At 51.6% G+C, this 18,454-nt stretch overlaps 1 protein-coding gene across 1 annotated transcript; it reads left to right on the forward strand.

The window, feature by feature from the left end:
* Nucleotides 1-656: 656 nt before the first annotated feature.
* On the forward strand, nucleotides 657-2,336 carry LOC134793101 (uncharacterized). Its single transcript, XM_063764625.1, has one exon. It carries the CDS (start codon nucleotides 657-659, stop codon nucleotides 2,334-2,336), a length of 1,680 nt encoding a protein of 559 aa, XP_063620695.1.
* Nucleotides 2,337-18,454: the final 16,118 nt, after the last annotated feature.

Below are 18,454 nucleotides of genomic sequence, written 5' to 3' on the forward strand. Positions count from 1 at the left end.
TTTTCTGGACCTACATTTTCGGCCCTCTATACGAATCAGTTTTTTTTTTTAACCGAACCCTTACAGTTCTCAAATAAAACATCTATATATGAAATGAGTGATTCTTGTAGCTATATATATTATTAACTAGTTTTGTGCGTTGTGCGCGGGGCCCGAGGGCCCCGCGGTCTTGTTGGTGCTGTTGTTTGTGCTGTTGTTTGTGCTGTTGTTGGTGTTGTTGTTGTTGTTGGTGCTGTTGTTTGTGCTGTTGTAAAAGGAAATGAAGTTGTACTTTTGCTATGACGAAAAGATCCGCGTGCGAGCACTTCATTCCCGCAGCTCGGCCTTCGGCCTCGCTTGCATGGGAAATCTAAAGGGACGCTCCGGGCCTTCGGCCCTACGCGGAGCTCGGCCTTCGGCCTTCGCTGGGTTTCGAAGCTCAGCGTCGGGCCTTCGGCCCGCCGCTTCGCTTATTAAAACACTTGGAGGGTTGGTTTTGCTTTGGGGGGTAAGCGGGAAGTTGGAGCTTAAACACGACCCAATAGTAAAAGTGTCTTGACAACCTCACGTCGGGCCTACGGCCTTTGGCCTTCGGCCCGCCGTTTCGCTTGTCTAAGACACTTTTCCTATTGGGTCGTGTTTAAGCTCAAACTTCCCCCTCTCATGTGACGCTTCGAATGCTGACCCCGTCCCCGTCTCCAAGTCAAGAATTGAGAGAACGCAGCCCGCCCCCATACACAGGGACGGACTACATCGATATAGTGCGGGAGGCGACCCAGATTGTACTACAGGCTGCCGGGAAATCCGGCAACCTAAATGGACAAGTCTGGGGCAAAATGAATCAAGCCTGCCGGGACATCTTGGCGGCCACTGATTGCCTGGCAGACAGAGAAGAGGGTGAGGAGTTGCGAGCCTTAAAGGCTGATAATAAGAGAATGCGGGAGCAACTTGCCCAATGTCAGGCGGAGATGAAGGCCCTTCGTAGAGCTTTCTCTGAGAGGGAGACCCAGCCCCTAGCACAGGCCCCGACGGCTCAATTTGACCAGTCCCCGACGGGTTTCGCTGAGGCCCTCAAGGAGGCCCTCAGGGAACTGAAGGAGGACCTGAAGCGGGATCTCACAATTACTATGGGAAACATGATCTCGGCCCGCACGGGCTATTCCCCTGAGCCGGTCCCCCGCCCCCCTCTCGCGGCGGACAGGAATAAGACGACTGCGAGCCAGCCCATACCCCAGCCGGAACTTTTCTCTGGGGTGCCCTCAAGGGCAGTGACACGTGAGCCACCCACTAGGCAGCCTAAGGCCCCTGCGGCTCAGCCTTCGGCACCAGCGGCACCAGCGAACAAGAAGAGGGGTAACTCTGCTCCCAGGCAGAAGACGGCGAAGGAGCCCAGTGCCTCCCCACCCTCACAGCCGGCAACAACAACACAGCAGCCTGCTGAGTCTTGGACGCAGGTTGTCAAAAAGGGCAAATCTGGCAAATCCGCCAAGCCTTCTTCCCCCCCTGCCGCTCCGGCCCGGAAACCGGCACCTGCGGGCCCACGAAAGCTGGTTGTGCCCTCTACGGCTGCGATAGTGGTGGCTTTGAAGCCGGAGTCTGAGGCGACATACGCCTCAATCATGTCTAAGGCCACCACATCAGTGAATCTTGCTGATGTGGGTCTTGAACACGTCAAGGTCCGTAAAACAGCTGCTGGAGCCAGAATAATTGAGGTGTCCGGGTCGGACAATGGCAGGGCGGCTGACGAACTCTGCCGAAAAATCACGGATGTGATTGGAGAGGAAGCCCGAGTATATAGGCCCACCAAAATGGCGGACTTACGCATTTCGGGCCTAGATGAGGCAGCCACTCAGGAAGCGATCGCTGGAGCAATCGCTAAATTGGGCGAATGCTCGCTGAATGAAGTAAAGGTGGGATCTATTAGGGCCCAATATAATGGGACAGGGTCGGCGTTGGCACAATGCCCTATAACGGCAGCCAAAAGGGTCACCGCAGCGGGTCGACTTCTAATAGGTTGGTCCTCGGCCCTGGTAGTGGCGCTAGACCCAACACCAATGAGGTGCTTCAAGTGCATGGGCACGGGGCACACCAGAGCACTGTGCCCATCGCCGGTAGATAGGAGCAGCCTCTGCTTCCGCTGTAGCAGACCGGACCACAGGATCGCGGACTGCAAGGCGGAGGCTGCCTTTTGTTCGGTGTGCCATGCGGCCAAACGACCTGCGGGGCACATAATGGGGGGCTTTTCCTGTGCGCCCCCACCAGCAAAAGGCAAAGAGGCTCTTCTGAAGATCCAAAGAGCCCCCCCAAAGCGTAACGCCGACCAACCGGCCTGTGAGGGACAAAATATGGATATGTAATGCCAGTACACCCACATCTGGATATCTTACAGTGTAATGTCAACCACTCCGCTCGTGCTCAAGATCTGCTCATGCAATTCACGGCGGAGTGGGGCATCTCCATAGCGGTGGTGGCAGAGCCATATTTTGTTCCTCCCCAGTCAAACTGGGTAGGGGCCACAGACGGCAGGGTGGCCATGATGGTACCGGCGGTGGGTGACTTTCCACTCCTTACGCCAATAGCCCGAGGCCGGGGATACGCAGCGGCAAAATGGGGTGAAACTGTAGTCGTAGCGAGCTACTTCTCCCCCAATAAACCGCTTCGCGATCTTGAGCGATTCCTAGAAGAGATCGGGAATATTGTGAGGAGAGCGAGCCCCAGCCAGGTGCTTGTATTAGGCGATTTTAACGCCAAAAGTGAGGCTTGGGGCTCGCCCCTCACAAACCCAAAGGGAGCTGCTCTAAGGGATTGGGCAGTGGCGACGGGCTTGACTGTCCTGAACCAGGGCAACGCCAATACATGCGTGCGACGGCAGGGGGGGTCTATTGTTGACATATCGTTTGCGACCCCTGCCATTGCCGCGCGTATAACGGATTGGCGGGTCCTTGAGGAGGTGGAGACCCTGTCCGACCACCTCTATATACAAATGAGGGTCCACAATGCGCCGGTAGTCCCGCCGATGCCCGGCAGAAGAAGAAATGGTTTCCCTAAGTGGACCATAACAAAGCTGGACCGCGAGATGGCGGACGAAGCCGCAATGGTTGAGGCATGGAATAACCCTCCTCCAATAGCGCTAGGAGTGGATGAGCGTGCCTCACGCCTCCGCGAAAGTCTGCAATCAATATGTGATGCAGCAATGCCACGCGCCGGACGACCTACAGCAAGGAGGAGGGTGTACTGGTGGTCGGAGGAAATCGCGGCCCTCCGTATCACCAGTAACGCGTGCCGCCGCGCATTCAATCGATGTCGACGGAGGAGGCATACTGAGGAGGAGGAAGAGGCAACGTACCAGGCCCTCAAAACGGCAAAAGAGGCTCTCAACCTGGCAATCGCCAAAAGAAAGGATGAGGCGAGAGAGGAATTCCTGGCCACTCTAGACCGGGATCCATGGGGGCGACCGTACAAGCTTGTACGCAACAAGATGAAACATGCCCCTCCCATGGACTCCCTAGAGCCGGAACTCCTCACGCGAATAGTGGAGGGCCTCTTCCCGCCGGCGCCCGACTTTACGCCGCCGGTAATGTCGGTCCCCTTGGCGGAACCGGTAGGTCCGATGGAGATCCCCGAGGTCTCCGATGAAGAGATGACGAGGGTAGACATCCGCCTAAGAGGATGTAAAAAGGCTCCTGGGCCTGACGGGGTACATGGGAAGGTCCTCCCTATCGTACTAAAGCATCTCGGAAATCGGATTAAGGAACTTTTCAGTGATTGCCTAAAAGAGGGCCGTTTTCCGAGATGCTGGAAAGAGGGTAGGCTATGCCTCCTCAGGAAGGAGGGCCGCCCGCCGGACAGTCCCTCCGGATATCGGCCTATAGTACTCCTGGACGAGGTCGGAAAGATGTTGGAACGCATCCTCGCTGGCCGCATTCTCCAACACCTCTGGAACACCGGCCCGAACATCAGTGACAGGCAGTTCGGGTTTCGGGCGGGGCTGTCCACGATGGACGCACTTTCCTCTCTGAGGGAATTTAGTGAAGATGCGGCGGGAAGAGGAGAGGGTGTCGTGGCGGTGTCACTTGACATCGCCAATGCTTTCGGCACCCTCCCGTATACTGTGATTAAGGAGGCACTTCGGTACCACGAAGTGCCTCCATACCTGAGGACAATCGTGGAGCACTACCTATCTGAAAGGGTAGTGCTCTATGAAATGAGAGGGGGCCGTTGCGAGCGCGAAATGGCCTGCGGTGTTCCGCAGGGGTCAGTCTTAGGACCTCTCCTGTGGAACATCGGCTATGACTGGGTCATAAGGGGGGCACAGCTTCCCCGCATGTCCACCATATGTTACGCGGACGACACAATGGTGGCTGTGCGGGGAAGAGAATTGGGGGAGACCCTGAGGAGGGCGGCGGTCGCCACAGAAATGACGATCGGCCGCATACGCCTGCTTGGGTTAAGGGTAGCCCTCCCGAAGACAGAGGCAATAGTCTTCGGAGGAAAAAGATGGTGTCTGCCCGCCAACTTGACGATCCAAGTGGATAGAGAACCCGTCCAGGTCAAGGCCAACATCAAATATCTTGGCCTGGTCCTGGACAGAAAGTGGGACTTCAGGGAGCATTTCATCCGACTTGCTCCCCGAATTGTGGGCGCGGCTTCCGCCCTAGGTAGGCTGCTGCCCAACGTGGGAGGACCGAGAGCCCCATGCCGCCGCCTCTTTGCGGGGGTTGTAAGAAGTATGGCACTATATGGCGCCCCGATTTGGGCGGACCGGCTGTCGAGTGAAAATAAATCCCTGCTCCGGCGGCCGCAGAGGGTGGTGGCTCTCAGAATAATTAGGGGCTACTCAACAGTGTCCCATGCGGCGGCGTGTCTCCTTGCATCCACTCCTCCGTGGGAGCTCGATGCCCAGGTCCTAGCGGAGAGATACGTGTTGAGGGCGGAGGCCAGGGCTCGAGGAGAGCACTTGGACCCAGAAGCAGCAGAGCGGGCAGACCGAGAGGCTAAGATCAGGCTCCGAGAGTTATGGGAGGACGGCCTGGAGGACGCCCCTTATGGAACACGCACCATAGGGGCAGTACTCCCTCATATAGAGGAATGGTTGAAGAGGAAACATGGGGCCCTATCATATAGGGCAACGCAGGTGATGACCGGACACGGCTGCTTCGGTCATTACCTGCACAACATAGAGAGGGAATTAGGGCCCCAGTGTCACGAATGCGGTGACCCTGATGACTCGGCCCAACACACCTTAGAGGTCTGCAGTCGTTGGGAGGAGCGCCGTACACTAACGGCAGCAATAAGAACGACGGATCTCTCGCTGCACAGCGTCGTTGCGGCCATGCTGGGCAGCGAGAGAAAATGGAAGGCGGTAGTCTCCTTCTGCGAGGAGGTCATCTCGCAGAAGGAGGCAGCGGAGCGGGAGCGCGAAGACGCGGCCGACGCGCCCCCGCTTCGGCAGAGACGAAGAGGGAGAAGACGTGCGCAGTACGCTGCGGTAAACCGCGTCCTCCCTCGGTAGGGCCAGTGGGATGGGGCCCACATTGCACGGCCCTACACGTCTGGGGGGAGAATCAGAAGCGTCCCTGATTCACCCCTCTTTTGGTGCGGGTTCCCTGGCCTAATGCCGGGAAGAGACGGGGGGCATTGTGGAAGAATGAATGCGCGAGCCCATGATGCCCCCATACAACGTCTGAGAGGGTGAGACGCCGGAGTGGGGTTTAGTGGGTATTCTCTTTCCCTCCCTCTCGCTAGGAGAGGGAGCCGAAAGAGTGAGTCCCACATACCCTCCCCATTATGGCCTCCCCCAAGGCCTGGGAGGGATGCGTAAAAGCATTCCCCACTCCGTCAAAAAAAAAAAAAAAAAAAAAAAAAAAAAAAAAAAAAAAAAAAAAAAAAAAAAGGTTAGGTTAGGTTAGGTTAGTTTTTTTTTTTTTTTTTTTTTTTTGCGTAGGGGAAGGAAATCCTCATTGGATACCACCAGGCCGGCCCTGGTGGCATGCCCGACTCGACTGAGGATGGCATCTCGCCCTAGGATGGGATGCCATCGCCAGTCGCCTACGGACTAAAACCTGCCCCTTTGGGTGGAGGGTGATTTATTATTGGACACGCAGCGCTAACGGTTTACGCTTTGTGTTCAACATATGGGTGAGCAAGGAGTTAGGATTTGTTTACATGGAGAAATGGATATGATTAATAATGGCGATTTTATTTTGCCGGCTTTTAAAGGTGAGAGTTTAAGGGGACACTAATTGCCGCCCGACCGCCCGCCTCACGACAATATTCAGTGAGTGCGGGCGGCCGCCCGGCCACCGCCCCCTTTCAAGAGAATTTTTATATCAAAGAGCAATTTGAAATATTGTTTAAAGGACACCCGAGCCAGCAGGATTCACTTGGAAACCAATTAATCCTGCAGGCCATAGGCAAATGTGTAGTGAACAAAACAGTTACATTATTAAATTATACATACAATAAATGATCAAATTAACAATGAGTAGGAGAACGTAGAATATGTTTGTTTAAGTTTCAAATCAAGATTAAATGTGGTAAAATTTAGTATTTAGTGTTTGAAATGCAATAATTGAAATGTTGGAACATTTAGCCCCCGCTAACTGTACGGGCGACCAACGCTCCAAGAGATAATAGTTATAAGGTAGGCGCGGCCGCCCGGCCGCCCGTCTCGCGACTCACATGAGTAAGCGAGTGCGGGCGGCCGCCCGACCGATGCCACCTAGTGATTGACTATTAATCTTAATTTGATTCAGTCAGACTACAAAGCATCGTTGTTTAATTTACAGTATCATATATATTTAGGTATTTAGGTAGAAAGTTACAAGTTACATATTTACGAGATAATATCGTATTCTATGCGAGATTTAATTTTGTTGATCATAGATTGCATTCTGGGGCAGGTAGACGAGGTGGCGCTATGCGATACAATATGTTTATTAATATCGTCAGACTGCTGTTTATTATGCGTTTCGCAATTATGGCACTTGGTTTTTGTTTTATCTTCTCGGTGTGGGCAGGTTTTGAAATCATGGTCAGGTGTAGCGCAGTGTGAGCAAATGGTGGTTGTAGATTTGCAGTGCTTCCTAGTGTGCCCAAATTGCAAACACTTGAAGCAATGCAGAAGAGGCACGTGTTCTTCCACATGTACCCTCTGATGGTCGACGTTAATTTTATTTAATTTGATTATTGCGTTGTAGGTGGATGGTGAGGTCATTAGCACGGCGTTATACAGCTTAGGGTTCTTGTTGCCTTTTTTGAAGTGAAGTTTGATTTTATTGCTTTCGTTGACGGAGTCTTTTAGTGGTTGATTCTGGTTGGTAATGATGTCAACGAGGTCATCGGCTGGTACGTCCACGGAGACACCCTTGAGGACGATCATTGGCTTTAGCGAACGGGATGTCTCAGCAGTAACGCCCGCATTTATTTCGTTAGTTTTTGAGAGTGCCACGTCGCGCTCTTGTTTATTCTTAAACTCAACGCGGACTTTCCCATTAGAGATGTATTTAGTAGCTACAGGAGCAAAGTCTGTGTCGCGGAAAGTAACATTCTTCCTCCAGGTCTGTAGAGTATCAGGCGCGCTTTCGCCGGCCTTTAAGGATGATATAATTATTGCTGGTTTTGATGTTTGCGTGCTAGGTGTGGATGGTAACGATCTGGGCTTGGCGGCTATAGAAGAGTAAGTAAATTTAAGGTTGGATTCGCTTTGATTGCTTGTCAGTTTCAGGTCTTGTTTCAGGTCCTGTTTAAAGTTATTTAGTTCCTCCTTGACAATGGATGATACCACGTCTTTGAGTTCGTTTCTGTGAATTGAATGTTCATTTTCTTTATTTAATGCTTTGTTGAGAATATTCTTAGTGGATATTGATGCAGAGCCTAACTTCGTACACAACATCAATATGTTTGCTTCATATATATCAGAGTCCGTTTTCAGCTGAGTGCACGCTTCCAATATAGTTTTCTTATTCTCGACTGTGACACTCTTGTGTTCTTTACTGGTAGATAAATTCTTTTCAACTATGCGGAAAAGCTCATGTACATCCATTGTAAATGCATTTAGTTTGTTTTCGATCTGTGTGATTATCTCTTTTTCTCCGCCCTGTGACGTTTCTAGCACTTGAGCTACCTCTTCAGCTTCCACGCTAATGTCAAGCACGCTTGTGTTATCTGCCATTGTGGCTTAATACACTATAACTATCCAATAAATCTAACACACACTATAATTTAACTTGCAAGGAATAACAAATTACGAATTCTTTTCTAATAAATTACAAATTTATTAAAAATTAAATGGCAGATTTAAATAAAAATGATACAGAAATTAGTTTTTACTAATACTAATCATAAATTAAGCAACGAATTTTAAAAATTCTTAATAGGAAAAAAGTCGAGTTTCAACTTACGTAATTATTGAAATCGGGCAATTATAGGAACTTGTTTAGCTTAATATTACTTAACTCGGAAACTATTGTACCGAAAATTTTAAAATTTGGTACACTTATTATCTATTAGTTGACAAATTAAGCGGTGTATGAAAACTATATGTCGATACTTATAGGCACGAGAAAATGGGGGTCAAAGATCAAGATTATACAAAAGTCACAGTTTATATGTAGGTTATAATATATAAGGCTTAGAAATTATGAGAAAGATATAGAGATAGGTAAGCTATACAGTATTATTTGGAAAAATTGATGTTAAGTTTGATTTTGTAAGTAAAAAGTTCGATTTACTCTCCAAAATTTAAAATCCTATTTGTCTTAAAAGTAAATGGTAAACTTGTATTCAAATTGGTCCAGAAACTACTTTTTAACAACAATAAACAAGAATGGAGCAAAATATTTTAAGAAATGTACATAGGAAAAAAGTCAAGTTTCAACTTACGTAATTATAGAAATCGGGCGAATAAGGGGACTTATTTTATTTATAATTACTTAACACAAAAACTATTACATGTAAAAATCTGAAACTTAGTATACTTATTGTTCATTAAATGACGAATCGAACGGTGTCTAAAAATTATATGACGTCACTTATTTTTACGAGCTAATGGGGGTCAAAGTTCAAAGTTTACAAAAAATCACAAATTATGTCTGGGTTATGCTATATACAGATTAGGAATTATAAAGAAAATATAGAAATAGGTGAATTATACAGTATTATATAAAAACAATAAGTGATAAGTTTGATTTTGAAAGGGAAAAGTTAAATTTACTGTCTAAAATTAAAATCTTATTTGTGCTAAAACTAAACAATTAACATACATCAAACTTTGTGCAGAAACTATTTTTTAACGACAATAAACAAGAAAAGAGCTAAAAATTTTGGAAAAAGTACATAGGAAAAAAGTGAGGTTTCAAACGACGTAATTATAGATATCGAGCGATTTAAGGGACTTGTTTTACTTATAATTACTTAACAGAAAACCTATCTTATTTAAAAATCTGAAACTTAGTACACTTATTGTCTATTAAATGACGAATCGAGAGGTGTTGGAAAAACTATATGTCGTCACTGAAAATCATGAGAAATTAGAGGTGTAATATCACTATTTTCAGAAATTTAACTATTACTTCAGGAAAAATTTAATAAAATCTAAACTATGGCAGCTATTTCTAATACAATAATTGTTTTATAGATCTAATGGACACAGGCATATAATAACAGTGCCAAAAAATGCCGCACGATATGGGAAATGGGTTTTTCACTAACTGCGCAGTTACGGTTTTTCGTGAATAACTCAATAGTTTTTCATGGGAAAATTTTGAAAATTTCACTGATTATAAAACTCAACAAGACACACACGGAAATATATAGTTTATGGTATGTTATAGATCTTGTTTATGAATAAATCGCGTTTTAGTCTGATTTTATTCGGCACTTGAGATTTAGAGAGTGAATGTACTTACATCGTATGTGTCCGATTAAAACTATTATTACCACAAGTTAGCACAATCACTAAAGAGTATATAAATACAACAACTGTGATCCTAACACTAAAATTATAATCACTACAAAGTGTTTCCTTGGCCGCCTCAAGTTGTCTGGCACTATTTCGCTCACCACACTTCACCAAGTTGTCTGATTTTCAAAATTCTTTCACAAGAGGATAGAACGAGTCAGCGCGCACAATTTGATATATAACACAGTATGATTTGGTTTAAAAATCCCGCAACTTTGATTTTTCGACCGCGGAGCGGCGCGGAAACGATGCTAGCGTGTGGGCGCTTGGCGCGAGACTGGTTAGGTTAGGTTAGGTTAGGTTAGGTTAGGTTAGGTTAGGTTAGGTTAGGTTAGGTTAGGTTAGGTTAGGTTAGGTTAGGTTAGGTTAGGTTAGGTTGGACGTTCAGGTGAGGCCCCATATCAAATATCTCGGCCTCACACTGGACAGGAGGTGGAATTTCGAGGAGCATTTCCGCCAAATTGCTCCCCGCATAATGACGGCGGCTTCGGAGCTGGGACGGCTGCTGCCCAACGTGGGAGGGCCCTCCCACGCATGCCGACGTCTTTATGCTGGAGTGGCCCGATCGATGGCCCTCTATGGGGCCCCGATCTGGGCCGACAAACTGACTCCAGCCAATAAAGCCTTACTGCGGAGGCCCCAACGAATTGTAGCCATACGCGTTTGCAGGGCGTACGTGACGGTAGGATGGGCGGCAGCGTGTGTGTTGGCGGGCACCCCACCCTGGGAACTGGTCGCTGGGGTGCTCGCCGATGCGCATATGCGGAGAATCAGGAGCAGGGAGGCAGGAAATTTCCCTGCTCCTGAAGAAGTGCGAAATGCGCGCAAAATCGCGCTGAGAGGGCTGCGCGAAAAATGGAAGGAGGACCTGGAGAACTCTCCCTACGGAACCCGTACCATAGGGGCAGTTCTCCCGTCGTTGGACAGATGGCTGGATCGGACACATGGCAGTGTGGGGTACAGACTGGCGCAGGTGCTGACCGGGCATGGATGCTTCGGGCACTACCTGCACAGGATTGGTCGCGAGCCTACCCCAGCCTGCCATGAATGTGGTGAGACGGATGACACGGCCCAGCACACCCTCGAGGTGTGCAATCACTGGGTCGTGGAGCGTAGTGCGCTGGCGACAGCCATTAGGACGGATGATCTCTCGCTGCACAGCGTCGTGGCGGCCATGCTGAACGGCGAGAGATCCTGGGAGGCAGTGGTCTCCTTCTGCGACACCGTTGTCTCACAGAAGGAGACCAAGGAGAGAGAGCGGGAGGAAGACCCGAATGCGCTCCCAATCCGACGCAGAAGACTGGGAAGGAGACGCAGGCGGTATGCCATTTTGAACAGTGGCATACCCCAGTAGGGCAGCGGGTAGGGGACCCGCATAACACAACCCTACACGGGACGGGGGAGAGATAGTTATGCGTTTGCTAACTCTCCCCGAATCTGGTGGTATTCCCGGTTAACTGGGCCAGGACTGCCGGGGGGATGCCGTGGTGACATGCTCGCGACCCCATTGCATCCCCCTATAACGGCATAGACGGAAACGCCGCAGGGGTTTTAGTGGGTATTCTCCTCCCCTCCCTCTGACTAGCAGAGGGAGTTACGGGAGGAGCGAGTCCCACATATCACCCCCCCAATGGGCGTCCCCAGCCCGGGGGTGAATGCATAAACGCATTTCCCCTGCGACAAAAAAAAAAAAAAAAAAAAAAGGTTAGGTTAGGTTAGGTTAGGTTGGGGTGCGGGATTGGTAGACCTCCTCGTGGTGCACCCTGGGAGGGGGAGGATAGCCGCTCAGTTGCGCGTTCGCCATTCTCCCTCTGCGAACTACCAGTCAGTGTGGTCATGGCAGTTGAGTCATCTCCTGCGTTGGCTTTGGTGCCGTGTCATTATGGTTGACTGCTCCCGACATGCTTCAGCTAATCTGAAGTGTCAGGGAATGCAGCTGTCGTGGAGGTGGTGCGATTGCACCGTCTGTTGTCGGGGCCCCGTTTAGGGCCAGCGGCCGATTTGGCGGTGTGGGATGGCGAGCCTTCAAGGCTCGCGGCGCGGCAGGCCTGGCGGTCACAGTCATGTGGCTGCTGGATGGGTTTCGGCCCCCTGTCGGGCAACCCGTAACCTGCACGTAGCGGGCCGGGGGCGCTGCTCATTGAGAGTAGCGCTGCGTGGAGAAAACCACTATAATAAATCCCCAATCCCAAGGTGAGCAGATCGTGCCGATGGGATGCATGGCTGGAGGGAGTCCAGTGCCAAGCGTGCGGGGGAGCTCACCCCCGAAAAAAGAGACGACGATGTGGAGCATCGGTAAAGTAAAATGAAGGTTGATTGTGAAAATAATCCCCTGGCGGGTCTCCAAAAGGAGGAATCCCGTCCGCTCACTTCGGTGACCGGCTGCCCTCCGTATGCAGGGGTGGGCAACAATCGCCTCGTAGGCCGGCAGGTTGCCGGTCTCCGTGAACACAACCTTGGCGTAACGAATATGGACATTGATGCTACGTGGAATAAGGATTTAGTTGATCTGGAGGTGAAGGACTGTGACCTGATGTCGCACTCCAACACCAACGACCTAGACTCGAATACGGAAGAGTGCTCAGAGCTGGGCACTCTAAGACTGAGGGGTGGAGGATCGCCAGAGAGGGACTGTAAGGGTCGGTTCGTTGGCAAGGGCAGACCGGGCCCTAAGACCTCCAAAGAATCCAAGGAGACCACGGTGGTGTCGGCAAGGACAGTGTCTCCCTCAAAGAGCGAGGTACCGGAAGCCTTAACTAGAGAAGAATCACAGAGTCGACCGGGGAGTCGGAGATCGCTTCCGGACTTAAGGGTGAATCTCTCTCGCTGCGATGAGTCCCAAACTCCAGCTCCGTCTAGTAGCACAAAGAGGAAAGAGGCGGAAGCTCACGTGGGCGATAAAGGTGTGGACATTGAATCCGATACAGGGAGCATGCTCAGTATCCGCTCGGAGCCAGCTCCCGATAACAAGCATGGTGATGGTGCCGAGTCTGACTCGGACATGAGCTGTTATTCACTAAGTGACACCGAAAGGAGGAGGAGGTTCTGGCGGAAGCGCGGTCGCGGCGGCTTGGGGTCAGACTCAGACGAGACCACTGAAAAGCGGTCTCAGTCGGCTTCAAAGCGAGGTCGCGGTCGGCCCCCAACCACGGGACAGTACGTTGGTCTCACCAAAGCCAAAGAAGAGTACAACCGCGCCAAAAGAGAAGAGATGAGATTGAGGGCAGAAGAAGAAGTGGCTGGCATACAGCTGCCATTTTTAATTCGCAGTCAGACAAGCGGCCCAAGGCTGGCTGGCTCCGTCTCGCCCTGTGCGCAGGATGTCCTCTCTGCGGCTGCGCTCTCCCAGCGCGTGCAGACAAGCCTGGACGCAATAACATTGGTTGCCAAAAATTCCGGCAATCTAAAAGGCACGTTTGTAAAGGCACTGAAGGACGCGGCAGTGTCTATTAAAGAAACATTCGAGTGCCTTTTAGAGCGCACTACTTCAGAGGAGACGAGGCATCTGCAGGCCCAAAATGATAGCCTGCGCGCACAACTGACTGAATTAAAAGCTGAGATGGCACAGCTGAGAGCAGATTTCCGGGACCAATTTAAGAGGCCGTCCCCAGCCCCACCTCTGCCCACAGAACATCTGCAGCCATCCGGCAGCTCCCGCAAGGATACTGCAGGGTTCCCCAACACGGAAGAAATGATGCGCTCCATGACGGCGCAGATGGGGCTAATGCTAGACGCGAGGTTAGGAGCTTTGGAGCTGGAGGGTAGGCTACTGCCGGCCCAACCAATGCGGCCCCCGTTGGCTGCTGACCGGAGGCACCAGGCTCCTCACAGCCAGGAGTCCGAACCCGCTCCCAAACCCAATCCAAAGGTACGGCGAGGTCCTCCAAATCTCACAGAGGAGCCCCAGAAAGGGAAGAAGAGGAACAAGAAGAAGACGACCCTTGCAGCAGTCGAAGCCGCCGCGGTTCGCGGTGCCGCCAAACCTGCTCCTAGGGCTTTGCCTTCAGCCCCTATAGCCACGGATAAAGCGTGGAACATAGCGGCTAAAGGAGGCAAGAAAAAGAAGGCGGGAAGGGGACCGCAGCAGAAGGGAAAGCTCGCAGCAATTGGAGCAGCTACGTCACCACGGTCACAAAAGCAAGAGGCCAGCAAACTGCGCCCACCCCGCTCTACTGCTGTGGTCTTGTCCTTGCAGCCTGAGGCCGAAGAGAAGGGCATCACTTATAAAAGTGTGATTGCAGCGGCCAAAACACAGGTTGACTTGTCTGAACTGGACATTCAATCTGTTCGGTTCAAAGTTGCAGCTACCGGCGCGCGACTACTGGAGGTACCGGGGGCCGCCAGCGGTCCAAAAGCAGATAAATTGGCTGAGAAACTTAGCCAGCTGTTCAGTCCTGAGGAAGTCAGAGTGTCTCGGCCTACAAAATGTGTCGAATTGCGCGTATCTGGCCTAGATGACTCGGTGACATCAGAGGACATCGCTGCGGCGATTGTGCAAGCCGGTGACTGTGCGATCCAGGAGGTCAAAGTGGGCGACATAAAATCGGATCCCTGGAGCCTAGGTTCGGTATGGGTTCGCTGTCCTATCGCTGCAGCTAAAAAGGTGGCTGGAAAGGGAAGACTACTGGTTGGATGGGTGTCGGCGCATGTCAAGCTGCTGGAAGCGCGTGCCCAAAGATGTTACCGGTGCTTGGAGCCGGGACACGTGAGGGCAAAATGTCCTTCTGACATAGATAGGTCCCAACTGTGCTACCGTTGCGGCCAGGCGGGACACAAGGCGAAAGAATGCTCGGCGGCGCCGCATTGCAATGTCTGTGCAACGTTGGGCAAAGAGGCGGGTCATAGGGTAGGGAGCAAGAGCTGTTCTGCTCCACCCAAGAGAACGAAGACAAAGGCTGGCGATGGCTCCCGGGTCTCCTCGCAGCCTGTCCACCCATCCACTACTACTGTGGACGAGACTCAGGGGGTTTCAGAAATGGACGCCAGTTAAATATGGCCATCCAAGTTCTGCAGGCGAATCTTAATCACTGCGTCAGGGCTCAGGACCTTCTGTTCCAGAGTATGGCGCAGTGGTTAATAAATATAGCAGTGATAGCGGAGCCATACACTGTTCCTGCCAGAGCAGAATGGGTCGGGGACCTAGACAGTACTGTGGCCCTGGTGTCGCGGAGCGCAACTAGCTCCCCACCTTTTCAAGGCGTCGTAAGGGGTCACGGTTTTGTGGCGGCAACATATGAGAAGATTGCTGTTGTTGGTGCCTACTTCTCGCCCAACGATAGTCTAGCGAATTTTGAGCAGTTCCTCGTGGAAGTGGGTGCCATAGTCAGACAGCTGCACCCGACACCTGTTCTATTTGCCGGAGATTTAAATGCAAAGTCCAGGGAGTGGGGTTCTCGGGTAACAGATCCTTTTGGGCAGTGCCTGGAGGAATGGGCTGTTGCGTACGGACTGGCTGTGATAAATCGGGGGACCGTGAACACATGTGTGCGGCAACAGGGGGGCTCAATTGTCGACGTTACGTTTGCGAGCGCTCCTCTGGCACGGCGTGTTAACGACTGGAAATGTTTGGAGGATGTAGAGACCCTTTCGGACCATCGCTACATTAGGTTCAATATTTCCACACCCACGACCGTGTCGATAAGCCCTAGAAATCTTCCAAGGGGGAACAACCCTCGATGGGCGCTAAAACGACTGGACCGTGAAGTGCTGGAGGAGGCGGCCCTCGTTAAGGCCTGGCTGCCGGCACCCGAAGGTTCTTTGGACGTCGAAGTTGAAGCCTCATGGCTAAGGGATGCCATGACTGACACCTGTGATGCTGCCATGCCACGAGCGGGGCCCTTTCTTCCAAAACGCCAAGTGTATTGGTGGTCCGCAGAATTGGCACAACTGCGAGAATCGTGTATCGCAGCGCGACGCCAGTACACAAGGAGTCGCAGGCGGCAACGGCGAGATGCTAACGAGGAGGCACAGCTCTATGCAACTTACAGAGAGCTAGCTGTCTCTCTTAAGACGGCTATTGGTCGAGCTAAAGACCGGGCTGAGAAGGAGATGCTGGAGAGTCTCAATAACGATCCTTGGGGGAGACCATATAAGATGGTGAGGAGTAAACTCCGTCCATGGACACCCCCGCTGACACAGACTCTTCAGCCCCAACTCTTGCAGCGGGTGGTAAACACTCTCTTCCCGGATACACCGGAGTTCATACCACCCCCAATGGCGCCGATTGATGCAGGTGCAGATGATACCGACGTACCAGTGGTCACTGAGGGCGAACTTGGTGCCGCTGTGCTCCGGATAAATAAAAATAAAGCGCCAGGCCCCGATGGCATACCAGGCCGTGCTTGGGTGCTAGCAATAGGTCCTCTTGGACCCCGGGTGAGAGCACTCTTCAGCGCATGTTTCGAACAGGGTCGGTTTCCACGGATGTGGAAAACAGGGAAACTGGTCCTTATTCAAAAGATGGGACGTCCGGCCGACTCATCATCGGCTTATCGACCGATCGTCTTACTCGACGAGGTGAGTAAACTTTTCGAGCGTATCATCTCGCTTCGCCTCCTCAAGCACCTCGAAAATGTGGGGCCAAATCTTAGCCAAAATCAGTTCGGCTTTCGTCACTGCCGATCCACAATTGACGCGATCGCCAGAGTTAAGACCCTGAGAGAGGAGGCAGTGTCCCAAGGCGGGGTGGTCCTCGCAGTGTCGTTGGACATATCGAACGCATTTAACACTCTGCCTTGGGGGTGCATTAAGGAAGCACTCAGATACCATGCGGTGCCGAGGTATTTGCGCAACATTATCGAGGCGTACTTATCAGAGAGGGCTGTCAAGTACCCGGTGCCAAATGATAACGGATGGGGTCTGAAAATCATGTCATGCGGTGTTCCGCAGGGGTCGGTACTGGGACCACTCCTGTGGAATATTGGGTATGACTGGGTGCTACGTGGCAGAAATCTTCCGGGGATTGAACTGACGTGCTATGCCGACGACACTCTCATTTCAGCGAAGGCTAGCACGTTCAGGGAGGCGTCGCTAAGGGCTACGGCGGGAGTAGCCCAAGTGGTAACAAGGATCCGTAGGTTGGGTCTAGAGGTTGCTCTTCATAAGTCGGAGGCCATCTGCTTTCATGGACCTAGAAAAGCACCTCCAGCTGGCGCTCAGCTTGTAGTGAGTGGAGTTCCCATCGGCGTTGGGTCGACGATGAAATATCTGGGACTCGTCCTCGACAGCCGGTGGAACTTTAAGGAGCACTTTAAGCGCCTGACTCCTAGGCTTCTAGGAGCAGCCGGTGCGCTTAGCCGACTCCTACCAAACATGGGGGGGCCAAATGTAGGCTGCCGCAGTCTATACACGATGGTAGTGAGGTCGATGGCCCTGTACGGTGCACCCATTTGGGTAGATGCCCTTAGCGCCGAAAACCAAATACTTCTACGAAGACCTCAAAGGATCATGGCGATAAGGGCCATCAGAGGATATCGCACCATCTCCAGTGATGCGGCATGCGCCTTGGCCGGGACCCCGCCCTGGGATCTGGAGGCAAAAGCACTGGCGACCATATATAGGCGGATTTCGGAATCTCGAGCCAGAGATCAGGAGCCTATGCTCGAAGAGGTGAAGCGCTGGCGGACGAATGCTCGCGTTGTCGTTCTCCGAAAATGGGGTGAGAGGCTAAGGAATCCATGCGCCGGTCACTGGACAGCCGGAGCTATCCAGCCTGTCCTTAAAGAATGGGTCGGTAGACAGCACGGTGTGGTGTCTTTCCATCTCGCACAGGTACTCTCGGGCCATGGGTGCTTTGGCAAGTACCTGTGCGAGAAGTCTAAACGGGAGCCAACGCCAGCGTGTCACCACTGCAACAGTGCAGAAGATACAGCGCAGCACACGCTGGCGGACTGCCCAAGTTGGGTAGCGCCGCGCAATAATTTAGTTGCGACAATTGGGGCTGATCTGTCGTTGCCGACCGTCGTAAAGGCAATGACAGAAAACAAACGATGCTGGAAAGCTATGACCACCTTCTGCGAGGTGGTCATGACCCAAAAAGAAGCGGCGGAGCGCGCGCGAGAAGAGGATGTAGATGCTCACCCGCTGCGGCGCAAAAGAGCAAGGCGGAGGCGGGTCGCCCATGACCGCCGCCTGCCGCCTTAATGAAGACCTTTGGGTGGCAGTCAAGGGGACGACAGCCATCCGATTGAAACTAGGTCCTCGAGGCGAAGGGTGTGCTAAAACCAAATCACGCCCCAAATGCCGGTAGGGAAATCAATTTCCCGGAGATGGGGCTTAACAGCCAGCCGCTGCGAGGCCATGGTAGTGTACACAGATTGTTCCCGTGGCCTCGCCTTACAGCACCGTGGTGACAAACAGGTGGTTTTAGTGGGTAGACCGGATTCTCGTGGGAGTCCCACATAACCACCCGGGTGTCCCCGCGCCCGGGTGGTATGCGTAATGCATTTCCCCTGTATAAAAAAAAAAAAAAAAAAAAAAAAAGGTTAGGTTAGGTTAGGTTAGTTTTTTTTTTTT

The sequence above is a fragment of the Cydia splendana genome, chromosome 8 (assembly GCF_910591565.1).
Source record: "Cydia splendana chromosome 8, ilCydSple1.2, whole genome shotgun sequence".
Classification (NCBI taxonomy): Eukaryota; Metazoa; Arthropoda; class Insecta; order Lepidoptera; family Tortricidae; genus Cydia; species Cydia splendana.

Excerpts from the sequence above, each read along its gene's own strand:
- LOC134793101 (XM_063764625.1), top strand. The coding sequence starts at position 657 with ATGCTGACCCCGTCCCCGTCTCCAAGTCAAGAATTGAGAGAACGCAGC.